General features: G+C 34.1%; 1 protein-coding gene across 1 annotated transcript in view; it reads left to right on the forward strand.

The window, feature by feature from the left end:
* The first annotated feature begins 8,894 nt into the window (after positions 1–8,894).
* LOC137660110 (coiled-coil domain-containing protein 18-like) overlaps positions 8,895–12,500 on the forward strand; it is an 18,374-nt gene continuing 14,768 nt past the window's right edge. The window contains exon 1 of the mRNA XM_068394826.1: positions 8,895–9,614. Coding sequence (XP_068250927.1) covers positions 8,895–9,614 — 720 coding nt within the window. The remainder of the gene's footprint in view (positions 9,615–12,500) is intronic.

Consider the following 12,500-nt stretch of genomic DNA (forward strand, 5'->3'; position numbering starts at 1 on the left):
GATTTATAACTGGGGCCTGGAAGGCCATTCACCCCTGTCAAGGGAAAACTGTCAGTTGAAATAAGGAGTTAATGTTAAGATTTTGCCTGCAACTGCACACTTAGGGTGATCTGCGAAGCTCGTTATGTAGCTTATATTGTAATACTACTACTCTCCAAATCAAACCATTGTTCTCTAGTCTTGGATAGTGCCATAACCTCTGTACCATGGTCTTCCACTGTCTTGGGTTAGAGTTCTCTGGCTTGAAAGTACACTCGGGCCATCTTTTCTATATTATTTCTCTTCTTCTTGTTTTGTTAAGTTTTTATAGGAAATATTTATTTTGGTGTTGTTGCTGTTCTTAAAATATTTTATTTTTCCTTGTTTCCTTTCCTCACTGGGCTATTTTCCCTGTTGGAGCCCCACGGGCTTGTATCATCCTGCGTTTCCAGCTAGGGGTTGTAGCTTAGCGAGGATAATAATAATAATAATAATAACAATAATAATAATAATAATAATGATAAAAAAATAATCACTCAACCTGAGTGTAACATTTAGAAAAAACTACCGAACAATCTCCTCTCTCTCTCTCTCTCTCTCTCTCTCTCTCTCTCTCTCTCTCTCTCTCTCTCTATCGGCGATAAATTAAATAATTCTAAATTTACTTTGGCGTCAAGTATACTTCGACCATAAAAAAAAAAAATTCGCACTCCCACATACGCAAATAAACACAGCCAATCCAACAGTTGTATTACTAAACATTACCTTTTCCCCCCAACAGGATAAAAACAAATGAAAATAACATATCATCCGTGTTAAGAGGCGAGATTCGTGCCAGAATTCACCTCCGACTCGAGGGTTGTCGAGTAATACAGATCAATCTATCCAGCAAATGTAAATAATGTTCTCAGATGTTTCTTTCTTCCTCAGTTTCCCTTTTTCCACTCTTTATTTTGTGGTATTTTACCACTTGTTTATTGTTTCATTGTCAATAAACCAAATTACTTATTGCAACAGTATTGGGTCGTTTCAGAATTCAAGAAGAAAATTTTCTTAAGTTTTAGAAATGTTTTAAGAAAATGTAAACTATTATTGCCACAAAATTGCCAAATATTGTAATCTTTAGTAACTATTCTTGTTATTATTATTATAATTATTAATAGCCAAGCAACAAGCCTAGTTGGAAAATCAAGATGTTATAAGCCCAAAGACTCCAACAGGGAAAAATATCCCAGTGAGGAAGGGAAATAAGGAAATAAATAAACGATATTAGAAATAATGAAAATTGAAATAACATATTAAAAAAAAAACATTAAAAAGGCTAAAATATTACACATCTCCCATGTTTGCATTCTACAGTGATTCTAGGAAAACTCTACATCTATCTAATATACAGAAGTACTTTGGTTTACGAGTAACTTAGAATACGAACAAATAGCGATACGAGCAAAAAGTAATACGGGAAGAGATTAAAAAAATTGGTTTATGAGCATTACAAAGATCTATGAGCAAGTATTTCCTTCTATACGGTCGTCTGATAAAATTATACACTTATAAAGTATAGTATATGTAGGAAGTAAGTCATAAGGGTAATACCCTAATCTAATTTGATATAACCTAGCCTAGAGCATTAGATCTCTTCTACCTAGTTTAGGTTAGATGGACCAGGAAAACAAAAGAAGCAAAATTTAGATATATATACTGTATGTATGTATATATATATATATATATATATATATATATATATATATATGTGTGTGTGTGTGTGTGTGTGTGTGATGATTACAGACTTGATGAGCCTCGTGCAACGACCACTCTTGGTACGAGAACTTTTAAGCACTGCGCTCCTAGATTGTATAATCAACTTCCGGCATCAGTTAAGTGTGCTGAAAATATCTTTCAGTTCAAAAAGCTATTGAAAACCCATTTTTTTTCCACTCAACTATAACATTGAGACAAATGCAATTAACCCTCTTTATATTACATAGACTTTTAAATTTTTAACTATAACATAAGTAGAAAGGGTAGTAAAGCATGTGTTAGAATAGGAAATGAAGTGAGCGATTGGTTTCCGGTGAGAGTGGGGCTGAGACAGGGGTGTGTGATGTCGCCGTGGTTGTTTAATTTTGTATGTTGATGGAGTGGTGAGAGAGGTGAATGCTCGAGTGCTTGGACGAGGACTAAAACTGGTAGGCGAGAATGTTGTTTGCGGATGATACTCTACTGGTAGCAGACACAGAAGAGAAGCTTGACCGACTAGTGACAGAATTTGGAAGGGTGTGTGAGAGAAGGAAGTTGAGAGTTAATGTGGGTAAGAGTAAGGTTATGAGATGTACGAGAAGGGAAGGTGGTGCAAGGTTGAATGTCATGTTGAATAGAGAGTTACTTGAGGAGGTGGATCAGTTTAAGTACTGTTGTTGCAGCAAATGGTGGAGTGGAAGCAGATGTACGTCAGAGAGTGAATGAAGGTTGCAAAGTGTTGGGGGCAGTTAAGGGAGTAGTAAAATATAGAGGGTTGGGCATGAATGTAAAGAAAGTTCTATATGAGAAAGTGATTGTACCAACTGTGATGTATGGATCGGAGTTGTGGGGAATGAAAGTGATGGAGAGACAGAAATTGAATGTGTTTGAGATGAAGTGTCTAAGGAGTATGGCTGGTGTATCTCGAGTAGATAGGGTTAGGAACGAAGTGGTGAGGGTGAGAACGGGTGTAAGAAATGAGTTAGCGGCTAGAGTGGATATGAATGTGTTGAGGTGGTTTGGCCATGTTGAGAGAATGGAAAATGGCTGTCTGCTATAGAAGGTGATGAAGGCAAGAGTTGATGGGAGAAGTACAAGAGGAAGGCCAAGGTTTGGGTGGATGGATGGTATGAAGAAAGCTCTGGGTGATAGGAGGATAGATGTGAGAGAGGCAAGAGAGCGTGCTAGAAATAGGAATGAATGGCGAGAGATTGTTCCGGTAGGCCCTGCTGCTTCCTCCCGTGCCTTAGATGACCACGGAGGTAGCAGCAGTAGTGGATTCAGCAGTATGAAGCTTCATCTGTGGTGGAAAATGTGGGAGGTTGGGCTGTGGCACCCTAGCAGTATCAGCTGAACTCGGCTGAGTCCCTGGTTAGGCTGGAGGAACGTAGAGAGTAGAGGTCCCCTTTTTTGTTTTGTTTCTTTGTTGATGTCGGCTACCCCCCAAAATTGGGGGGAAGTGCCTTTGGTATAAGGATGGATGGATAACATAAGTGATTTGGAAATCCCGTCTGAACGCTTACTAGCGAAAGCAGGGATACTTGATAAACCGTCAGACATAGACAGATATAGACATATATACAGTATATATGTATGTATATATATATATGTGTATATATACATACATACATACATACATATATATATATATATATATATATATATATATATATATATATATATATATATATATATATGTATGTATGTATATATATACGTACATATATATATATATTACTGATATGTGATTTGAGTTATCAGATCAATAACAATGACCAACAACTAGTCTATTTTTTGTTATATATGAGATATGAATAACAGGAATCGCTTTCCCAGGGGATAAATATTTTTGAAATCAGAATATCCAACTTTCAAAGAAAGAAATATGATTGGAATATTCGAACCAGTTTTTGATGATTGATTTTTCCCTTAAAATTTTACTACACAGGAGAGAAAGATATTTTGAAATGTAAATATTCCGAGCAAGCAATTAACAAACCTTGATATATACAATGAAACACGAGTTCAAAAACGACGAGTTTTTTATTACTCTTGATAGTAACAATTGATAGTATTAATACCATCACACAACAAAGGATCCATTAATCGAAAGATCTTTTAAATAATTACATTAGGATTAAATGTTTGTCTATGTCAATGAATGGTTTTATAAACGTGTTTACAAAATCAATGAAGATACCTTCAATTATACAATATTATTTCTTTAGAAGATCAATAAAATACTCATGAAAGCAAAGAAAAATGCAATTTCAGAGACTCATATAAAAAATATGACTGTTTAATTTCCATCCTCAATTACTGTGAAATAACACTGGATTCCATTAGAAAATTTTTTTTCTCTCTCTCTCTCTCTCTCTCTCTCTCTCTCTCTCTCTCTCTCTCTCTCTCTCTCTCTCTCTCTCTCTCTCTCTCTCTCTCTCTCTCTCTCTGTGGTATTATTATTATTATTATTATTATTATTATTATTATTATTATTATTATTATTATTATTATCATTATGGTTATTATCATTATTGTTATTATCAATATTATTATTATCATTATTATCATAATTATTATTATTATTATTATTATTATTATTATTATTATTATTATTATTATTATTATTACTAGCAACTCTAGTTCGCAAAGCAAGACGTTATTAGCCCAAGGGAAAAATAGCAGAAAGGAAAATAAATATTATTATTATTATTATTATTATTATTATTATTATTATTATTATTATTATCATTATTATCATTATTATCTGCTAAGCTACAACCCTACTTGGAAAAGCAGGATGCTATAAGCCCAGGGGCTCCAACAGGGAAAATAAATCAGTGAGGAAGGGAAGCAAGGAAAAATAAAATATTTTAAGAACAATAACATTAACATAAATATTTCCTAAATAAAATATAAAAACTTTAAGGAAATAAACAAACTATATAAGAAGAAACGATTAATTAAAATATCTTAAAAACATTAACAACATTAAAACATATTTCAAACATAAACTATAAAAAGACTTATGTCAGCCTGTTCAACATAAAAACATTTGCAGCAAGTTTGAACTTTTGAAGTTTTACCGATAAAACTACGAGAATAAGGAGACAGAGAGGGTTTAATGGAATTTAATATATATTTTCCGACTCTGGTATGTATATATATATATATATATATATATATATATATATATATATACATATATATATATATATATATATATATATATATATATATATATATATATATACACAAGTATGTTTACATGACAATGCCTCGGAAATCAAGTTCAAGTCGATTTTGAAGCCATTTTTGTTTCCTATTAATTCAAAATGAACATGTTCCTTTGTCGTTAGTGATGGTATATGAACAAAAATATCCTTAATTAAAAAAAAAAAAAAAAAAAAAAAAAAAAAAAAAAAGTAAAAAAATAAAAATAAATCATCTTTATTTCTAACGTTACAAATTAGTTTTTCTATTTGAAAAAGCAGTACATTCTGTGTATCGTAACTTATAATAAGAATAAAGATACAATGAATATTATTTATTAGATGAACAGTACATTAAGTGTATCGTAAATTATATATATACTTTTATTAAATGAGCAGTACATAAAGTGTATCGTTAATTATACTTTTATTAACTGAACAGTACATTAAGTGTATCACAAATTAGTATCGTAAATTGTATACTTTTAGTAAATGAACATTACATTAAGTGTATCGTAAATTATATACTTTTATCAAATGAACAGTACTTTAAGTTTATCGTAAATTATATACTTTTAATAAATGAACATTACATTAAATGTATCGTAAATTGTATACTTTTATTAAATGAACCTTGCATTAAGTGTATCCTAAATTATATACTTTTATTAAATGAACAGTACATTAAGTGTACCGTAAATGAAACACTATTATTAGATAAACAGTACATTAAGTGTATCGTAAATTATATACTTTCATTACATGAACAGTACATTAAGTGTACCGTAAATGAAACACTATTATTAAATAAACAGTACATTAAGTGTATCGTAAATTATATACTTTTATTAAACGAACAGTACATCGAGAGTATCGTAAATTATATACCTTTATCAAATGAACAGTACATTAAGTGTATCGTAAATTATATAAAAAGAAATACGAAAACACTCACAATAATACAAAACCAAATTATCACACATTCGCAGCTTACCACAAGCACAAAACAAGCATCATTTATTTATTCATATCGCCTTATATTACCATCGACAATGCTCCCGTAAGCCTACAGACACACAAGGCATGTATATGACCGCTGTATTAGGCCTAAAATATGAGAGAGATTCGGTCGGTAGATTTGACAATCATGACCATGCCTAGTTTCTTTCAGGTGTAAGCGTTTTTGTAAGGTTTCGTGGTCTTGAATCTTTGCTAGAAAGAGAAAGTTAAGTTAAGTTTATCATCGTGCACTTGGCAGCTTCGTTTCTCAAAGACAATTCGCCGTAAACAGTTACAATTATTACGGATAGTTTCTGTATAAGAAATACAAGTGACTGTTAAAAGAAAAGTAACTGTAGATTTATATCGTATTAAATTTTCCGAAAATATTTCATTACCGTTTATATTATACATAAATTAACAAGTTTTAATTTATTTTCACTCAGAAAAATACATACGCTAAAAAATATCAGTTTGTGATATATAAAATAGTACCGAGTTTCTACAATATGATACACTTTTAAAGTAAATCTTTTCAAAAAATTTTGTTTTGCACATCATAAGTATTAATAATATTGATAATATTATTACTTGATTTCCAAGTTCAAATATATTATTATGCTATGAAATAACTGAAAAAAGGGCTTCGAAATACATCGTTCAGTGAAATAATAATAATAATAATAATAAAAATAATAATAATAATACACAGATAATAATAAAGAAATAAATGAGAATCTTATTTAATATCCACGAGTAAATTGAAGCTTTTGTTTTAGAAAAATGATTCCTAAATATTTAAAAAAATACACATACATATATATACTATTGTGCACAGTATATAATTTAAATATATAAATATATATATATATATATATATATATATATATATATATATATATGCATATATATATATATACATATACCTATATATATACTAATGTATATATATATACATATATATATATATATATATATATGCTGTATATATATATACTCATGTATATATATACATATATATATATATATATATATATAAATATATATACATACATATATAATTATAAATATATACATAAATATATATATATATATATATATATATATATATATATATATATATATATATATATATATGTTCATTTGTACTATCTTCAAGTGGGGTGTATCACTCCTTGCCAAGAGTGACAAAGGTCAGCTTAAGACATCTGCTACCAAATAAATTTTGGCTCAGCTCGACCACTGGGGGATTTTGGTCTAGGGGATTCAGAAGGAGATAGGGGAGAGGATGGGGCAGGGGGGGGAGGGGTGGATTAGGTTAGGTAGGGGATTGACATAGGGATTGGAAGGATAGGACGGGGGGGGGGAGGGATGTGTTTAAGCTTATCAGCAATGCCTTGGGGATTTGAGGATATTAGCGGTGGGGAAATGGATCGTAGGAGAGGGTTGGGGAAATTCCCTTGGAGAGAGAGAGAGAGAGAGAGAGAGAGAGAGAGAGAGAGAGAGAGAGAGAGAGAGATTTCTTTTTTTATATAAAACCATCTTTTGATTTTTCAAAATATCTGTCTAGGTATGTAGACAGGTGTATTTACATAAAGTATATATATATATATACATATATATATATATATATATATATATATATATATATATATATATATATATATATATATATATATATATATATATATGAGAGAGAGAGAGAGAGAGAGAGAGAGAGAGAGAGAGAGAGAGAGAGAGAGAGAGAGAGAGAGAGAGAGATTTTTCAGGATTTCCTTCGGGGAAAAGAAATTACGAAAGGAATAGTCAATGGAGATATTAGATTCGTCTCTTCAAAAAAGGAAAAGAAAAAAGAAGTCAGAAAAACGAAAGACTTCTGCTGGAGCAGAAAGAAATCTTCGGTGAAGACCAGAAGAAGATTCTTCTCCGACCCAACGATGCCTTCAGAGGGGCTCACACCACCCCGTTCTCATCCGAGTCTTCATTCAAACCTCATAAGAATTTTAACTTTTTCTTATAAATACAATTCTATCTATCTATCTATTTATCTATCTATCTATATATTCCATCTATCTATCTATCTATATATCCATCTTTCTATATATTTCCTTCGGGGAAATGAAATTACTAAAGGAATATTCATTGAGACAAACTTGTCTTCTTCAGGAGCAGAAAGTAAGTTTCGGTGAAGACCGAGTGAAGATTTTTCCCAAAGCGAACGAAGACGTCTTCAAAGTCTCGCTCTCATTCAAATTATAATCGGAATCAGTTTCAGGAGACGATCTCGAAGCCAACGAAGACGTCTCCAGTCTTCAAAATTCCTTCAATCTCGGAGTTGATATTTCTGCGAGGACCTACCTCGATTTCTTCAAATTATACCTGATCAAAGTCAAGTGATCTGCATTCTGAGTTTTACAACGATGTTCACAAACAACGCATTGAAAGCTATCAGCGATTACGGGAAGAAATATCTACTTGGAGGTCCCTCTTCCGAAGACGGGTTTCAGGACCAGCAACCCCGGTTGATGGAACTGGAAGGACTACGCCTCATTTTGGGAGGTGGTCTTCTGATGAGGAAATTCTGAGCCGAGGAGGAAAAGAGTGAGGAACTCGAGCCTGTCTTGGACCAGGAGGAACTCGACAGAGTTTCTGAGGAGACGGCAGCTGTCATCAGTATGAAAGATTCTTTGCTTTCCGGCGAGGAGGAACAGCTGCTGCTGCCAGGAGGCGCAGGGAGTGTTATCTCTAATAGAGATGTACACCCTGGACTTCTTACCTCTAACAGAGGTAGAAGTTCAGATGTAACAGTTCAGACTGACGGAGACACCGAGATTGAAGATCTCAGGCGAAAGAAACGAGACCATGGCTAAAGAACTTGCCAATAAACAAGCTGTGATTGAAGAACATGAAAATCAACTTGTTGATTACTATCAATCAATCCAAGAGTTGAAAGCGGAGCTGAAAATGGCTCAGGAGAAAAATGATGTCCAAAATCAGATGGAATCAGCACTTGTGAGAAAGAAGGAAGCTCTGAAACAAGAGCTTGAAGATAAAGTGACTTTGGATAAAGAAAACACAATGAAAATAGTTCAGTTGAATGAGGAACTGGAAAAGGCCAAGAAGGAAATCGAGGCTCATGACGAACTGAAATCGATCCTTTTGGCAGAAAATGAAGATCTCAAAACATCTAATAAGGAACAAAGCTTCCTTAAAGAAGAATTGGTTCTAGAGAAAATCAAACTAGAAAAAGAGCTGATGGAGGCTCGTGCTAATGATCAGAAAAGAAGCCAAGGACACCAAAGGCTAGTAGAAGAGCGGCAGGGGGAGATTTCTAAAGATCTAATAAAAAATCATGAGCTAAAGGAGGCAATGTTCACAGTCACAAAGAAGAACGAAGGTCTTCGAGAACAACTGGAGAACAAAGTTCAACGAGAAAAAAATTTGAACGGTAAGATTGTTCGAATGACTAACGTAGAAGACCAAATGAAGAAAGAATTATCCGCAGCGAAGAATGTCATCTCTTCACTGAAGAAGGAACTTCAGAAGAGAGATTTGGAAAACGTTATAAAAGATGAAGGAATGGGTGACGTTGAAAGGTGTGAAGCTGCAGCAGAAGATGACAAGACAGTAGTCGTTGTGAAGGAAGAAAAACAAGAAGGTAAAGGACCTACAAGGAAACTTTTGGTAAGGAAACCAAAGAAGAAGAAACCAAAACGGGACAAGTTCTCTTAGGGCCCCCTTGGTCCCGTAGTTCCGGTTTTGGAAACGAACTCAGGAGGAAAAAATCCAAAATAATTAAGAAACCAGAAAGAAAGCAAATAAAAAATGAAATATATATATATATATATATATATATATATATATATATATATATATATATATATATATATATATAATAAAAAACCAAAAAAAAATAAAAAAAAAAGAATTAAAAAAAAAAATTATAAAATTTAAAAAAAAAAAATTTAGTATTAAGAATATTCTTTATTTTTTTTTCAGGGAATATTTTATTTCTATTTTGAGAAAGGAATATATTCTTAAGTTATTTGTGAAAGGAAAACTATTTTTATTTCATAGCGGCGTCGCTTATTTTATAAAAGGAATATACCGGTATTATTACTTTTCTGAAAGGAATATTATTTTATCATTTTTTTTTTTAGGTTTAAGGATGCCAGGCTTAACGGCCTAGGCTAATGATGCTTGGCTTAACTGCCTAGCATAATTATGCTTGTCTAAACTGCCTGGAATATTTCTTTTTTTAGGTTTAAGGATACCAGGCTTAACTGCCTAGGCTAATGATGCTTGTCTTAACTGCCTGCCTTTTTTTTTTTTTTTTTTTTTTTTTTTTAAAGGATGCTAGGCTTAACTGTCTAGGCTAATGATGCTTGTCTTAACTGCCAGGCCTATTTTTTTTTTTTTTTTTTTATTTAGGTTTAAGGATGCCAGGCTTAACTGCCTAGGCTAATGATGCTTGTCCTAACTGCCTGGCATATTTTTTTTTTCTTTTTTTTTTTAGGTTTAATGATTCTAGGCTTAACTGGCTAGCCTGATGATGCTTGGCTTACCTGCCTGGCATAATTATGCTTGGCTTAACTGCCTGGTCTAGTGATTTTTGGCTTAACTGACCGGTCTAATGATGCTTGGCTTAACTGCCTGGCCTAATAATGCTTGGCATAACTGCCTATCCTAAGGATGCTTGGCTTAACTACAAGGCCTAATGATGCTTGGCTTAACTGCCTGGCCTAATGAGGCTTGGCTTAACTGCCTGGCATAATGATGCTTGGCTTAACTGCAAGGGCTATTGATGCTTGGCTTAACTGTCTGGCCTAATAATGCTTGGCTTAACTGTCTGGCCTAATAATGCTTGGCTTAACTGCCTGGCAAAATGATGCTTGGCTTAACTGCCTGGCCTAGTGATTTTTGGCTTAACTGCCTGGCCTAATGATGCTTGGCTTAACTGCCTGGCCTTATAATGCTTGGCTTAACTGCCTGGCAAAATGATTCTTGGCTTAAGTGAAAGACCTAATGATGCTTGGCTTATCTGCCTTGCCAGATGATGCTTGGCTTATCTCTCTTGCCAGATGATGCTTGAATTAACTGCCTGGCCTAATGATGCTTGGCTTAACTGCCTAGCCTAGTGATATTTGGCTTACCTGCCTGGCCTAGTGATTTTTGGCTTAACTGCCTGGCCTAATGATGCTTGGCTTAACTGCCTGGCCTAAAGATGCTTGGCTTAATTGCATGGCCTAATAATGCTTGGCTTAACGGCCTGGCCTAATGGTGCTTAGCTTAACTGCCTTGGCTAAGGATGTTTGGCTCAACTGACAGGGCTAAGGATGTTTGGCTTAACTGCCTGGCCTAAGGATGTTTGGCTGACCTGCCTTATCTAAGAAGGTTTGGCTTAACTACCTGGTCGATGTGTGGCTGAACTGTCCGGAAAAAAAACGAAACGCTTAACTGGCTGGCCTAAAAAGAAGGGCCTAGGTGACTGGACTTAGAATGTTTGGCATGAACGCCTGGACTAGGGATGTTTGGCTTACCTGATTTGTTTAGGGGTGCGAGGCTTAACTGCCTGGGCTAAGGTTGTATGACTTAAATGCCTTGCCTTAGGAACTATGGCTTAGAGGCCATGCCTAAGGAAGTTTTGCGTAACTGCCTCAGCTAAGGATGTTTGGCTTAACTGACTGGCCTAAGAATGTTTGGCTTAACTACCTGGCCTAAGGAGGGACGGCTTCCCTATCTGGCATAGGGATGATTGTCTTAACTGCCTGGCCTGATAATGCTTGAGTTAACTGTATTGCAAAAAAATACTTGGCTTGGATACCTGGCATAAAGAAGCTTGCCTTAAATGCTTGGCATAAGGATGCTTAGCTTAAATGCCTGGCACAATTATGCTTGCCTATGCAGAGCCGAATGATGTTTGGCTTAACTGCAGAGCCTAAAAATGAATGGCTTAAATGCCTGGCCTGATGATAAATGGCTTAAATGCCTAGCCTTATAATGAATGGCTTAAATATCTGGTCTTAGGATGAAAGGCTTAAATGCCTAGCCTTGTAATGAATGGCTTAAATGCCTGGCCTTAGGATGAATGGCTTAAATGCTTGGCCATAACAATTCTTCTTCACCCAAGGGGTTAACTACTGTACTGTAATTGTTCAGTGGCTACTTTCCTCTGGGTAAGGGTAGAAGAGACTCTTTAGCTATGGTAAGCAGCTCTTCTAGGAGAAGGACACTCCAAAATCAAACCATTGTTCTCTAGTCTTGGGTAGTGCCATAGCCTCTGTACCATGGTCTTCCACTGTCTTGGGTTAGAGTTCTCTTGCTTGAGGGTACACTCGGGCAAACTTCTATCTAGTTTCTTTTCCTCTCGTTTTGTTAAAGTTTTTATAGTTTTTATAGGAAATATTTATTTTAATGTTACTATAAATATTCTATTTTTCTTTATTTCCTTTCCTCACTGGGCTATTTTCCCTGTTGGGGCCCCTGGGCTTATAGTATCCTGCTTTTCCAACTAGGGTTGTAGCTTAGCATTTAATAATAATAATAATAAAAGTATATTTCTATCTTTTA

Source organism: Palaemon carinicauda, chromosome 20 (assembly GCF_036898095.1).
Source record: "Palaemon carinicauda isolate YSFRI2023 chromosome 20, ASM3689809v2, whole genome shotgun sequence".
In the NCBI taxonomy this organism is placed as follows: Eukaryota; Metazoa; Arthropoda; class Malacostraca; order Decapoda; family Palaemonidae; genus Palaemon; species Palaemon carinicauda.